General features: G+C 43.0%; 1 protein-coding gene across 1 annotated transcript in view; it reads left to right on the top strand.

The window, feature by feature from the left end:
- jade2 (jade family PHD finger 2) overlaps window positions 1–16,176 on the top strand; it is a 197,760-nt gene that overhangs the window by 161,573 nt on the left and 20,011 nt on the right. The window contains 1 exon segment of the mRNA XM_023968706.2: window positions 6,004–6,146. Within this exon segment, the coding sequence (XP_023824474.2) occupies window positions 6,004–6,146 (143 nt within the window).

Here is a 16,176-nt window from a genome sequence, read left to right on the forward strand (position 1 = left end):
ATACTCCGACTCATCGTCTTGTATTCAGATTCCCTAAATGGGCCTGGCTCCCCCTTCCACTCAGTATTTTTTGTTAAACGAAAAACCCCAAACCATTATGGACAGCAGATCCACAAGGTCTGCCATGAGCAGGTGACTGTATAGTTCCTTAAGAAAAGCACCCTTTAGTAAATCCCAGCTTTCTCGTGAGACGCTTCCCATGCTCTGGAATACACTGCCATCAGACACACATAACTGCACCACATATCCACACTTTTCACAAAATGCATGAAGACATGGCTAAAGGTCAATCAGATTTGTTGAACATAATCCCTAGCTGTGTATTGCCGCTTCCATTTTGGTCTGTTGTCTGTAGAGCTTGTGAGGTGTGGAAACATTTGTTGCTTTACGAATGATGTCTTAGCTGCCTTATTTGTTCTATGTTGTGCTCTGCTGTATGCTCAGCGTCTTGCTTGTCCTATGTTAACAATCTCGTACTTGTTATGCCTCAGTGTACTTGCTGTGCCTATGTTGTCTCCATGCGATGTGCTGTATTGCACAAGATTTTCCCAACTCAGGAGCTCATGCTTTCTGAGGATGTAACAGTGATGATGGCTATTGGGCTTCCTATCAAGCACTTTGAGAGCCTGTTTGTAGACAGACTGAATAGGTTTTAATGTTGTACAGCAAGCTTGGGCCCAACTAGTCAAGCAGTATGTTAAGTGGGGGAGTATCATAGATTTGAAGTACAGTTGCTCCTAGATGTTTCCACTTCACAATAACAGCATTTATGGTTGACCGGGGCAGCTCTAGCAGGGCAGAAATTTGACCAACTGACTTGTTGGAAAGGCCATTCTACTGCCAATGTTTGTCCAATTGGTAGTTACAGTCTTGTCCCATCGCTGCAACTCCCGTACGGACTCGGGAGAGGTGAAGGTCGAGAGCCGTGCGTCCTCCGAAACACAACCCAGCAAAGCCGCACTGCTTCTTGACACAATGCACGCTTAACCCGGAAGCCAGACGCACCAATGTGTTGGAGGAAACACAGTACACCTGGCGACCGTGTCAGCGTGCATTCGCCCGGGCCGCCACAGGAGTCGCTAGAGCGCGATGTGACAAGACATCCCTGCCGGGCAAACCTTCCCCTATCCGGGACAATGTCGCCTCATGGGTCTCCCGGTCGCAGCCGGCTGTGACACAGCCCGGCATCGAACCAGTATCTGTAGTAACGCAGCTAGCGTTAGACCGCTGCGCCACTCGGGAGGCCCTGTGTGCTTGATTTGATACACCTGTAAGCAACGGGTGTGGCTGAAATAGCCAAATCCACTCATTTGTATATATAGTGTATGTGTATGTCAAGAATCGAGTATATAAATAAATATACGGTGTGTATAACAATGTAACTACAATACAATGTACAGTTGTAGAAATATTAGCATGAGCTATGTCGAAAATACAGTTTTTAAATACACAGTATACAGTGCGTTCGGAAAGTATTCAGACCCCTTGACATTTTTACACATTTTGTTAAGTTACAGCCGTATTCTAAAATTAATTAAATCTTTTTTTCCCCTCATCAATCTACATACAATACCCCATAATGACAAAGAAAAAAAAGGTTTTTAGAATTTTTTTCAAATGTATAAAATAAAAATAATACTGATATACATTTACATAAATATTCAGACCCTTTACTCAGTACTTTGTCGAAGCACCTTTGGCAGCGATTACAGCCTCAAGTCTTAGGTATGACGCTATAAGCTTGGCACACCTGTATTTGGGGAGTTTCCCCCATTCTTCTCTGCAGATCCTCTCAAGCTCTGTCAGGTTGGATGGGGAGCGTCGCTGCACAGCTATTTCAAGTCTGTCACGAGATAGTTCATCGGCGTTTCAAGTCCGCCTCTGGCTGGCCCACTCAGATTCAGAGACTTGTCCCGAAGCCACTTGCGTGTCTTGGCTGTGTGCTAGGGTCTTGTCCTGTTGGAGGTGAACCTTCGCCCCAGTCTGAGGTCCTAAGCGCACTGTCACAGGTTTTCATCAAGGATCTCTCTCCTTTGCTCCATTCATTTTCTTCCCTCGATCCTGACTAGTCTCCCGCCCTGCGTGAAAAACATCCCACAGCATGATGCTCCACCACCATGCTTCACCTAGGATGGTTCCTCCAGAGTGAGCTTGGCATTCATCGCCAAAGAGCTCTTGGTTTTATCAGACCAGAGAATCTGTTTTTTCATGGTCTGAGTCTTAGGTGTCTTTTGGCAAACTCCAAGCGGCTGTCATGTGCCTTTTACTGAGGAGTGGCTTCCGTCTGGCCTCTCACCATAAAGGCCTGCTTGGTGGAGTGCTGCAGAGATGGTTGTCTGGAAGGTTCTCCCATCTCCACAGAGGAACTCTAGAGCTCTGTCAGAGTGACCGTGCGCTTCTTGGTCACCTCCCTGACCAAGTCACTTCTCCACCTTGCTCAGTTTGGCCGGACAGCCTTAGGAAGATCTTGGTGGTTCCAAACTTCTTCCATTTAAGAACGATGGAGGCCACTGTGTACTTGGGGACCTTCAATCCTGCAGACATTTTTTGGTACCCTTCCCCAGATCTGTCCCTCGACACAATCCTGTCTCTGAGCTCTAATGTCTAAATACKTATGTAAATAAGATATTTCTGTTTTTTATTTTTAATAAATGTGCAAARTATTCTCAACCTGTTTCACTTTGTCATTATGGGGTATTGTGTGTAGAGATTGATGAGGATTACATTTTTCCCCCAGCAATTTTAGAATAAGGCTGTAACGTAACAAAATTTGCAAAAAGTCAAGGGGTCTGAATACTTTCTGAATGCACTGTAGGATGAGCCAGGATTTGAATGCAGTATATACACTGAGTAGTGATGCACCGATATGACATTTTTGGCCGATACCGATATCCAATATTTTCCTTACACCAATAACCGATATTTAAAATTTTAGAGGCCTTTTAAGCATTCTAGTACAGTTAAATAGTTAACACACACACATGGACGCAGCGGTCTAAGGCACTGCATCTCATTACAAGAGGCGTCACTACAGTCCCTGGTTCGAATCCAGGCTGTATCACATCCGGCCGTGATTGTGAGTCCCAAAGGGCGGCGCACAATTGGCCCAGCGTCGTCCGGGTTTGGCCAGGGTAGGCCGTCATTGTAAATAAGAAATTGTTCTTAACTGACTTGCCCAGGTAAATAAAGGTTACACACACACACCACACTGACCAAAAAGTAATTTTGTTGGCATTTACGTATGTCCCCATTACCAGTAAACATAATCAAAACCTATTTCTTTCACTTACTTGCTGTGCTGTTTTATTATTCATTTGTTCAGTTGTTTCATTCTCAACCAGGATTTCTATGGAACGCCGTTTGTGTCTTTGGATGTCAAAAAAGATACACGTCAAATAACACTAATTGTTGACCAATATGACTGCACGTCACATAATAATTTAACACGTTCATACATTTTTTACATAGTTATTACACATTGATTACATTATCACTCGTATTTCATATGTCAACGATTCATCGATACGTATGCTATGAGAGCTGGTAAAGTTGTCTCGCGCACCCACAGTGCTGGTCATTAAAAAAAGCTAGCTAGCTCATGGATGCAAACAATGTTCTTCCCCAAAAACATAGGAAAATCGACATTGTCTGTTTCAGTAGCTATCGTTAGCTAGCTAACTATATAGCTAGGTGTCATCATCTAAAATAACCCTAATTTATCAGACAGCTCTTATTTGATTAATGGTGGTCAACCCATCTATGTGAAGCTAGCCACAATAAGGATTAGCCACAATAGCGGACTTTCCGGTTAGCCTTCAAAATAAAAGTATGTCATTGACAGTGATGCAAATGAATACAGATAGTAGAATTATGCCATAATTGAATAAACGAGTTTGGAATGTTGTTATTTAAAATCAACAAAAGACAATAATTTGTTCATTTGACCTGTTGAAATCACACTGGATTTATTATACTTTAGAATTGCATTGGGAGCATACTTTTTTCACTGTGCAGCCTTACCTATGGATTGTTGATCAATGACATGGGGTATCAGACTACTCAGTGACACCCAGAGAACATTACCATCGTAGCTCTTATTGCGGGACTCTGAAACATCTGTGAATTGAGCCACATTTATTGTCAACCTGTGTATTGAACACTATTCCAGAGGAAAAACAATACTGCGTGGATGTTTTGGAATCTGATAACTCTGACGAGGACGTTGGGAAAAGATATATTGGGTATTGAGTAGACTGTTACCCCATTTCATTGATCCACAATCCTTAGGTGAAGCTGTACAGTGCAATATGAATGACAATACACACAATAGGCTGACTGGGGAGGTGATTTCACACAGTAACAGTCCCGCGATAAGAGCTACAACGCTAATATTTGTGTTAATTCTTCACAGCTGTGTTCTGTGGGTGTCACTGAGTAGACTGATACCCCTTTTCATTGCTTCACATTCCAACCTGGTTTAACATTATCTAGTCTAAATATGGCATGATTCCACCAATTGTAACCTTCTGCATCCCTTTCAAAGAGGTACTTTTATTTTGGAGGCAAACCGCAAATTCCAATGTTGTGCCTAATCCTTATTGTGACTAGCTTCACAACACATAACCCGGTCAGGTCAAGCTTCACTAGCCAGGTGAAGCTAGCTGGCTTATAACGTTAGCTTTGGGCAACAGGGTTAAGTAGCTGGTTAGCTATTTATTTTCATGAACTGAAGTTCAATTTCAATAGGCGAACAACAACTGGCTACCTAGCTAATACTTACTCACAARGATTCCTAAATCATTGCTAAGAATAGTGAAAATTACGGCAGTTTCTACTCGTCATTGTTTTCAGGCTGGTTGTATTGGTGCTGGCTAGGTACCAAGCTAAAGCTAGCTAGCTAGCTACCACAGAAGTTGCAGTCAAACAAATAATGCTTTATTACCAAAGCTGTATTGTAAACACATCGTTCGTGGCCGGTGTTTGCTTGTTTGCAGACTTTTTTATACAGCTTTGACAGTGCTACTGATAGTAGCGGTGGCACTTGGCTTGCACAACATTCTATAATAGAACTGTGTTATTTGATGTGTCAATTTAAAAGCTTATTTAACTCGTCAAATAGTGTTATTGTCAAATAGTGTTATTTGACGTGTATCTTTTTTGACACGCAAAGACCCAAACGGCATTCCGTAGTATGTTGTGAAGCTAATAGCAGTGACGCTATTACTGTGTRACTCCGGTAGGGCAACATCCTGACAATAGAGCACTTGGTAATGTTAGTGTATACCGGTGCTCGACCAGTAGCGAAAGCCAACATCACCCACGACATAGAACGGTTGATTGTCAAGGTTGAATTCCATTATCTTGAATTGCAACTCCACTTTGTCCCTGTACTGTTGTTTTTCTTCTTTGATTGACTTACGGAGGTCATAGCTGGTCTGTTTGTATACGCCCATGTTCCCAGTCACCTTGCCGTGGTTAAATGCGGTGGTTCATCCTTTCAGTTTTGCGTGAATGCTGCCATCTATCCATGGTTTTTGGTTTGGATAAGTTGTATTCGTCACAGTGGTAACAACATCCTCTATACACTTCCTGATGAACCCAGTCACTGAGTCAGTGTATACGTCGATACTATTCCCAGAGGCAAGCCGGAACATTTCCCAGTCCACGTGATCAAAACAGTCTTGAAGCATGAATTCCGRTTGGTCAGACCAATGTTGAACAGTCCTTACCACTGGTGCTYCTTGGTTAAGTTTCTGCCTATAGGSGGGAAGAAACAGGATGGACGCGTGTTCTGGTTTAAGGAAAGGTGGGCGGGTGTAGGCCTTGTAGCAATAGTCAAGTRTGTTCTCTTCGTGTGTAGCACAGGAGATGTGTTGATAGAACTTCGGGAGCGCTTTCCTCCGATATCCTTTATTAAAGTCCCCCGCTACAATAAATCCTAGGAGAGGCCTGCTCTTGCCTCTCTCTARCATCATGCATGGCTGCACTGTAATGTTGCTCTATTTCCTCTGCAGAGAAAACCATGAAGGGGCAGAAGGGAAAGCAGAACGGGGTGAAGGAGAGGGGGAAGGAGCGGCGGAAAAGCAGTCCAGAGAAGAAGAATGAGAGGTGGCAGTGTGAGAATGGCTCCCTCCTGAAACAGCTAGGTAAGTCTGACACACCACAAGGGGGAGGGGGGTGTCTGTGTTTGTATGTAGTGTGAGTTTCCAGGTGAGTTATTGACTTATGTAACACCCACACTCGCCCCCCCCTCCCATGTGGGGAGTAGAGGAGAGTCCAGTCTCACACCATCCTCCTCCCGATTCACCACCCTTCMCTGGAAGTGTGCACTTGTACACTCCATGTCATGGATTAACAATGGTGGAAACTCCCCCCTGACAATGCTTCCACCAATCCAATCATTTCAAATCCATGATTGGGAGTGTGCAGGTCCACATCTCTGGAGACCAGTGGAGAATCTCAATTGCATACTCCTTGCGTCCTCYYTCCTCGCCTCCTTCTCAAAACCCATTGGAYTAGAAAGCCAGAGGTCCCTCCCCTCTGACCTTCTCATCCAATGGGTTTTCAGTAGTGTTGCACGGTATACTGAAACTTCTGTACCTTTTCGATACTAGAACATGAAAAACGGTTCGGTACTAGAATTTTTTACTTTTGGTACTTCTGTCTGTGTTTCATGTCATGTACCGATTGAGAGGATCGAGTCCTTGTAGTAATTTGTCTGAATCTTATCAAGAGGGCAGTAGCTAGCCAGGCTGCCCCGCATGCAGCTGACACAGCGCAAGCCACTTTTGTGAAGAAAGTGCGAGGAGAGAGAAAACGCTAACAGCATGGCTAAAACATCATACCTCCATGTCCGCATCTTGACAAAACTGGCTCCAGAAGCGAACTATGGTAATACTTTCCTTATAGAGCAGTTAATGAGGGACAGCCCACTGAAACAACTAAGCAAAAGGTGTTACAAAGCAGATCAGTGCAAGGGAGGTTYAGTTCCAAAACCACATTTGGAAAAAAATCTGTATTTTACACGAMATCAAATTGTATTTGTTACATGTGCCAAATAGACTTAATCGTGAAATGCTTGCTTATGAGCTCTTCCCAACAATGCAGAGCTAAAAAGTCATAATACAAATAATCCACAACAATTCCACGGACAATTCCTTCGACCTCATGGCTTGATATTTGCTCTGACATGCACTGTCACCTGGGGGAACTTATAAAGACAGGTGTGTTTCTTTCCAAATCATGTCCAATCAATTTAATTTACCACAGGTGAACTCCAATCAAGTTTAGAAACATCTCAAGGATGTTAAATGGAAACAAGATGCACCTGAGCTGATGATTTGGAAAGGAACACACCTGTCTATATAAGGTCCCACAGTTGACAGCGCAAAAATCAATGAATCAATGCAGTACAGAACTTCTGTACTGCAAACACATACTTCAGCCTTCAGACTTGGGTCCACCTGTAGCACAGGACACATCTGTAACACCATGACGATAGACAGTAAGGTCACTTACAGTAGGTTGGTCATCAACCATCAGTCAGAAACCAGACAACCATGTTTCCATGAGGACGGTGTGTGTTTATGTGTCTGTGTAGATCAGAATCAGGTTTATTGTCCCACAAGAGGAAAATCTTGCCACAGCTCGCATACACAAAATATTTAGAAAACACAGCAGGAAACAGTCAGCCATAAATAGTACCCCACCAGGAGGAAGCTACAGTACATGGAATGTTCATAATAGTCGCAGCCCCTGGGATGAAACTCCTCCTGAAGCAGTGGTGGAGTGAGTAGTCTGGGCTGGAGATCATGTRGCAGGCTTTGCACTGGATAGCGCGTTCATTCAGAAGGGAGAGTTTTGGAGCAGGGAGTCCAATCGGTTTAGATGCCGTGTTGGTGATCCTTAATAGTTAATTGTGGTTTGAGACTGTCAGCAGGTTGCGGTAGCAGATACTTCAATAGATGAGTAGTGATGAGGATGGGCCGGTAGAGCAGCAGAAGGAGTTTTGGTTTGATTAGACTCCTGATGACAGACAGATGTTGCTGTACCGTGTAGGAACAGGTTGACATACACAAGTTTACCTTGACACACTTAACCCCAAACTCCAGGGACGCTGCTCTCATTGTGTCTTGTGTGTGTTGTTTGAATGATGGAGTACTACAGTTATTCTATCTTCTATTCTTCTTCCCAGACACTGTTGGCTCTCTCCTGTCGGTTGGAGTGATATACTGTAATTTAGAGATACCAGTTGATTCCTTGCGATGCCAGATCAGATATCGCCAGGGAGGGAGTTAAAYACTTTGCATACACAGAGGGATGGGCTGAGTGGATATTTGCCGAGTACCCACTTGTCCCTCTAGTCAAAGTTGCTAGTGCGTTCRCACAAGGGCGACACCCGCCGGTGACCATAGCAACGAAATAAACAAACATTATCAATGTGCGAAAAGTGAATGTCTTATAATACCATWAGCATGCATAAAAAAGTATTTACATAAGAAACAGAAATGATTAACCCCAAAATACACCACTAACCACACCSCCTGGATAGAATTTAGGTTGCAATTTGGGAAGCAGACACAGACTGGCATCTGTCCACTAGGGCTAAGAATTGCCAGGGACCTCACGATACGATATTATCACGATATTTAGGTGTCGTTATGATATGTATTGCAATTCTCATGATTTTATATGTACTGCGATTTGATACTGTGATTTTATTCCAATTTGATGTTCCAAACATATTGCTAACAACATGTCTGCTGCAGAGGGACAAGAGAGAGCCATGAGAAAACAAGTTTTTATTAGTCATGGAATTAAAAGTGCTGAAAACAAATTGGCTCCCTATTTAAAAAGAAGATGGGGAACAAACTATGAAGGACAAATACTGAAGTTTTGCTGCAGGTACAGCCAACTAGTGCAAAAATAATATTGCAATATTTTCTAAATTATATGATATATCTAAAAAATTATATCCCGTTGTGTAACTGCAGCAATTTTTCCTCCCCATCACTAAAGGTCACCCAGGATGGCAGACAGAGGACTGTAGAGTCCCTCTGAGTGTTACATCGTGGAATCGACTTAAGGACCTTCTGGGTGTTGATATTGAGCTCTATCCCCAGACTGATACTTTGGGGATCATTTTAACACTTAATTTGTGTTTTTTCAGGTGTCGAGTTTACAGAGCTCTCTCTCTCTCTGGAACTCACTGCTCACTCCCCCCCTTTCTCTTGCTCTGTGCGTATGTGGGGTTGTCAGGGTGACGGTTAGCACCTGAAAACAATCGGTAGACTGTAGCAGGGCCTGCACAAACACAAGTCTGGCTCTGCCCCAGCCAGCACATTCCTGGCCCTACCTAGCTTAGCTTAGCATTCCACGCTCCCTGGCCCTACCTAGCTTAGTTTAGCCTTCTTCCCTCCCTGGCCCTACCTAGCTTAGCTTAGCCTTCCACACTCCCTGGTTCTACCTAGCCTAGCTTATCCTTCCTCCCTCCCTGGTTCTACCTAGCCTAGCTTAGCCTGGTTCTCCCTTCTCTCTGTTCCCCCCCCCCTCCTCCCCCCCCCCCCCCCCCCCCCCCCCCCCCCCCTCCCTCCCTCCCCCCCTCCTCCCTCCTTCCCTTCTCTCTGTTCCCCCTCTCCCTCCTTCATTTTCTCTGTTCCACCTCTCTTCCCTCTATTCCACCTCTCCTCCCCTCCTCTCATCCCCTCTTCAACCCTCCACACCTTCTCCTCCGGTCTCCTGTCTCCAGCAGAGGTGCTGGTGCTGTTGCTGCGTCATGGAAACTGCTGGCCTGGGGATGTTGATGACGCCATCACAGCAGCTCTTCCTGGCCTGTTGGGCACAGGGCTCTAGGGACTAGAGGGGGGAGGAGGGACACGTGACTGGCTAGAGGAGAGGGAACAATAGAGGGATTGGACAGGTGTTAGATGGCACCCTATTCCCTATTTAGCGCAATACTGTGCCATTTGGAACAGATAGTCCTTATTTTTATGTATGCAACTCGTCTGACAGTAGTTGTCTTGAGTTGTACTTTTGACGAACAAAAACAGACAATGATGTAGGTCATATGCGGTTGAATCAGTGTTCATGCGTCTGCTGTGGCTGTAGCCTTAGGTAGTGGGGTAACAGGAGGATCTAACAGGGGATGGGTCGTTCAGGAATGTTGAAGGTTGTGTTGGTGTGACCCCCTGACACCTCTTTGTCTAGTCAATGTCATTATGAGGAAGCAGGTGCAGTAGACTTAAGTGAATCAGGTACAGCAGACTTAAGTGAATCAGGTACAGCAGACTTGAGTGAATCAGGTACAGCAGACTTAAGTGAATCAGGTACAGCAGACTTAAGTGAATCAGGTACAGCAGACTTGAGTGAATCAGGTACAGCAGACTTGAGTGAATCAGGTACAGCAGACTTGAGTGAATCAGGTACATTAGACTAGAGTGAATTGGGTACAGTAGACTAGGGTGAATCAGGTACAATAGAGTGAATCAGGTACAGTAGACTAGAGTGAATCGGGTACAGTAGACTAGGGTGAATCAGGTACAATAGAGGGAATCAGGTACAGTAGAGAATCAGGTACACTAGAGTGAATAAGGTACAGTAGACTAGGGTGAATCAGGTACTATAGAGGGAATCAGGTACAGTAGAAAGTGAATCAGGTACAGTAGACTAGAGGAATCGGGTACAGTAGATTAGAGTGAATTGGGTACAGTAGAGTGAATCAGGTACAATAGAGTGAATCAGGTACAGTAGAGGGAATCAGGTACAATAGATTGAATCAGGTACAATAGACTGGAGTGAATCAGGTACAGTAGACTGGAGTGAATCAGGTACAGTAGACTAGAGGAATCGGGTACAGTAGATTAGAGTGAATTGGGTACAGTAGAGTGAATCAGGTACAATAGAGTGAATCAGGTACAGTAGACGTGGAGGTGCAGATCAGGTACAGTAGACTGAGGGATCAGAGTACAGTAAGAGTGATCAGGACAATAGGTGAATCAGGTAGTAGAGGAATCAGGTACAATAGATTGAATCAGGTACAGTAGACTGGAGTGAATCGGGTACAGTAGACTGGAGTGAATCAGGTACAGTAGACTGGAGTGAATCAGGTACAGTAGACTGGAGTGAATCAAGTACAGTAGACTGGAGTGATCAGGTACAGTAGACTAGAGTGAATTGGGTACAGTAGAGTGAATTAGGTACAGTAGACTAGAGGGAGTCAGGTACAGTAGACTAGAATAATCAGGTACAGTAGAGAGATCAGGTACAGTAGCTAGAGAATCAGGTACAGGAAATAGAGTGAATCGGGTACAGTAGACTAGGGTGAATTGGGTACAGTAGGGTGAATCGGGTACAGTAGACTAGTGAATCAGGTACAGTAGAATAGTGAATCGGGTACAGTAGACTAGAGTGAATTGGGTACAGTAGAGTGAATCAGGTACAATAGAGTGAATCAGGTACAGTAGACTGGAGTGAATCAGGTACAATAGAGTGAATCAGGTACAGTAGACTGGAGTGAATCAGGTACAATAGAGTGATCAGGTCAATAGACTGGAGTGAATCAGGTACAATAGAGTGAATCAGGTACAGTAGACTGGAGTGAATCAGGTACAGTAGATTAGAGGGAGTCAGGTACAGTAGACTAGAATGAATCAGGTACAGTAGAGAGAATCAGGTACAGTAGACTAGAGGGAGTCAGGTACAGTAGACTAGAATGAATCAGGTACAGTAGAAGAGATAGAGTACAGTAGACTAGAGGAATCGAGTACAGTAGACTAGAGTGAATCGGGTACAGTAGACTAGAGTGAATCGGGTACAGTAGACTAGAGTGAATTGGGTACAGTAGGGTGAATCGGGTACAGTAGACTAGTGAATCAGGTACAGTAGAATAGTGATCGGGTACAGTAGATAGAGTGAATTGGGTACAGTAGAATAGTGAATCGGGTACAGTAGACTAGAGTGAATTGGGTCAGTAGAGTGAATCAGGTACAATAGAGTGAATCAGGTACAGTAGACTGGAGTGAATCAGGTACAATAGAGTGAATCAGGTGTGAGTGAGTATAGAGTGAATCAGTAATAGACTGGAGTGAATCAGGTACAATAGAGGGAATCAGGTACAGTAGACTGGAGTGAATCAGGTACAAGTAGAATAGTGAATGGTACAGTAGACTAGAGTGACTAGGTAATGTAGAGTGAATGAGAGTACAGTAGACTAGAGGGAATCAGGTAAGTAGACTAGAGGGAATAAGGTACAGTAGACTAGAGGGAATAGGTACAGTAGACTAGAGGGAATCACGTAATGTAGAGTGAATCGGGTACAGTAGACTAGGCAGTTATTCACAGTGCCATCCGTTTTGTTACTAAAGCACCTTAAAACCCACCACTGTGACCTGTATGCTGTAGTCGGCTGCCCTCGCTACATGTTCGTCGTCAGACCCACTGGCTCCAGGTCTCTACAAGGCTATGCTAGGTAAAGCGCCGCTTATCTCAGTTCACTGGTCCCGATGGCAACACCCACCCGTAGCACGCGCTCCAGCAGGTGTATCTCACTGATCATCCCTAAAGCCAAAACCTCATTTGGCCGCTTTTCTTCCAATTCTCTGCTGCCTGCGACTGGAACGAATTGCAAAAATCTCTGAAGTTGGAACTTTTATCTCCCTCCAACAACTTTAAACATCTGCTATCTGAGCAGCTAACCGATCACTGCAGCTGTACATAGTCCATCGGTATATAGCCACCCAATTTACCTACCTCATCCCATACTGTTTTTATTTATTTACTTTCTGCTCTTTTGCATACCAGTATCTTTACTTGCACATGATCATCTGATGATTTATCACCCAGTGTTAATCTGCTAAATTGTAATTATTCGCTCCTATGACCTATTTATTGCCTACCTCCTCATGCCTTTTGCCACATTGATATAGATTGTCTTTTTTTTCTTTTTTTCCCCTACTATGTTATTGACTTGTTTATTGTTTACTCCATGTGTAACTCTGTGTTGTTGTCTGTTCACACTGCTATGCTTTATCTTGGCCAGGTCGCAGTTGCAAATGAGAACTTGTTCTCAACTAGCCTACCTGGTTAAATAAAGGTGAAATAAAAAATAAAACTAGAGGATCGGGTACAGTAGACTAGAGTGAATCAGGTACAGTAGCTGGAGTGAATCAGGTACAGTAGACTGGAGTGAATCGGGTACAGTTGACTAGAGTGATTGGGTACAGTAGACTAGAGTGAATCAGGTACAATAGAGTGAATCAGTTACAGTAGACTAGAGGTAATCAGGTACAGTAGAAATAGTGAATATGGTACAGTAGACTAGAGTGAATCAAGTACAATAGACTGGAGTGAATCAGGTACAGTAGACTGCGAGAATCAGGTACAGTAGACTGGAGTGAATCGGGTAAGTAGACTAGAGGAATCGGGTACAGTAGACTAGAGTGAATTGGGTACAGTAGACTAGAGTGAATCAGGTACAATAGAGTGAATCAGGTATAGTAGACTGGTGAATCAGGTCAGTAACTGAAGTGAATCAGGTAAGTAGACTGGAGTGAATCAGGTACAGTAGACTAGAAGAATCAGGTACAGTAGACTAGAATGAATAGGTACAGTAGAGGGAGTCAGGTACAGTAGACTAATGAATCAGGTAGTAGACTAAGAGCAATCGGGTAAATAGAGTGAATCAGGTACAATAGACTGAATCAGGTACAGTAGACTGGGGTGAATCAGGTAACATAGACTGAATCAAGTACAGTAGACTAGAGGAATAAAGTACAGTAGTTAGAGTTAATAGGTACGTAGATTAGAGTTAATAAGGTACAGTAGATTAGAGTTAATAAGGTACAGTAGATTAGAGTTAATAAAGTACGGTAGATTAGAGTTAATAAGTACAGTAGATTAGAGTTAATAAGGTACAGTAGATTAATGAGTTATAAAGTACAGTAGATTAGAGTTATAAGGTACAGTAGATTAGGTTAATAAGTACAGTAGATTAGAGTTAATAAAGTACAGTAGATTAGAGTTAATAAAGTACAGTAGATTAGAGTTAAATAAGTAATAGTAGTTAGAGTTAATCAGGTAAGTAGATTAGAGTTTAATAAGTACAGTAGATTAGAGTTAATAAGTACAGTGATTAGAGTTAATAATGTAAGTAGATAGAGTTAATCAGGTACGTAGATTAGATAATAAGTACAGTAGATTAGAGTTACAGTTACAGAAGATTAGAACAGTACGTAATTAGAGTAACAGGTACAGTAGATTGGAGTTAATAAGGTACAGTAGATTAGAGTTATAGGTACAGTAGATTAGAGTGAATCAGGTAATAGACTGATCAGGTACAGTAAGACTGGGGTACAGTAGATTTAGAGTTAATAAGGTAGTAGTAGATTAGAGTTAATAAGGGTATCAGTACGATTAGAGTTAATAAGGTACAGTAGATTAGAGTTAATAAGGTACAGTAGAGTGGATGGCAGTGGCAGGTAGAGAAGTGTGCTGAGTATATCATCTCAGTTTTGTAACCTCCTCCCCTGCATCCCACACCCTTCCTCCTTACCCTTCCTYCCTCCTTCCTTACCTCCCTCCATCGACGTGTGTCTCTGTGCTGAGATGTTAACATGCTCAACATCTCTCTAGTTGATAGCTTACTGTCCCTGATAGCATACAGCATCTCCCAGACTGAGGGAGCGGGAGTAATCAAATCRAGCTTTATTTATACAGCACATTTCAGATGCAATTTACAATAAAAACGAATTAAAAACATTSAAATAAAAGCTGAAATATTTACTACACAACAAACATAAGATACAAAACAAAAGAATGACACAAACTGAACAACTAAAAAGCACCCTAAGGAAAAGCAAAGCTAAAAATATATGTTTTCAATATGTCCACAGTTTCGTCTCCCCTCAGGTTCGCTGGCAGGCTATTCCAGAGGCTGGGTAACTAAAGGCTGCCTCTCCATGCCTCTTGGTCCTAGGCTTTGGGATAGTTAAAAGGCCAGTGCCAGAGGACCTGAGGAACATACTGGGTGCATAACTTAAAAGCAKGTCTGACATGTATAGGGGTGCACAATCATGGATTGATTTAAAAACCTATAGAAGAATCTTAAATAATTTTAAAACTCACAGGCAGCCAGTGCAGAGACCTTAAAACCGTTGTAATGTGTGCTCTCCATCTGGTCTTGGTCAGTACCYGTGCTGCAGCATTCTGTATGCTTTGCAGTTGACCGATGGCTTTCTTTGGTAGACCAGACAGGAGAGCATTACAGTAGTCAAGTCTGCTTGTAATAAAAGCATTGATGAGTCTCTCTGTATCAGTCTGAGAGAGAAACAGCCGCATCTTGACAATGTTCCCCAGGTGTTAAAAGCTATTTTTTAGTCACATTCCTAATGTGTGATTGGAAATTTAGTTCCGAATATAAAATAATACCTCAGTTTTTTTGCTGGTGTTTTTATCTTGATTGCCCGTGAATTAAAATGTGCGTCTAGATTCTCTCTGTGCTTTCGCTCCAACAATAAGTACCTCAGTCTTGTCTTGATTTAGCAGGAGGAAGTTGAGCCAACCAAGTATTTAATCACTAATACAGTCTAATAATTTATCCGTGGAGCTAAAATCCTCTGGTGACACAGAAATGTAAAGTTGTGTATCGTCTGCGTAGCAGTGAAATCAATTCTGTGCTTTCTGATAACGCTGCCCAGGGGTAACATATGAACCGTACCAGAACCAAAATCAAAACTTGTGCAACGCCACATGTGATGTGTATTTTCTCTGAGTTATGTTCACCAATGGTGACAAACTCTCGACCGGTTAAATAGGTCCTAAACCAATTTAGAAGTGGATCGGAGAGGCCAACGCACCTCTCCAGTCTGTCCAGAACAACATTGATCAACAGTGTGGAATGCAGCACTAGGAGTACAAGGACAGAGAGCTGTTTTGTGCTCTAAGATCATGTTGGTCATTTATCTCTGAAATATGCCGTAAACTCGTCACATTTAGATGTGAAGGAAAGTTCACATAGGTTTGCGGGGTAGGATTTATCAGGCCTCAATGGTAGAGAAGAGCACTCTCGAAGTATTCTGATTTATAGTGATCAAGTTAGAGAAATGAGCCCGTCTGGCATTTCTAATTTCCTTGTTAATTTTGCCAAGTTTGCTCTCTCAGAATATCATAATTAGAGGTCGA

The sequence above is a fragment of the Salvelinus sp. IW2-2015 genome, linkage group LG23 (genome assembly GCF_002910315.2).
Source record: "Salvelinus sp. IW2-2015 linkage group LG23, ASM291031v2, whole genome shotgun sequence".
NCBI classification, from domain to species: Eukaryota; Metazoa; Chordata; class Actinopteri; order Salmoniformes; family Salmonidae; genus Salvelinus; species Salvelinus sp. IW2-2015.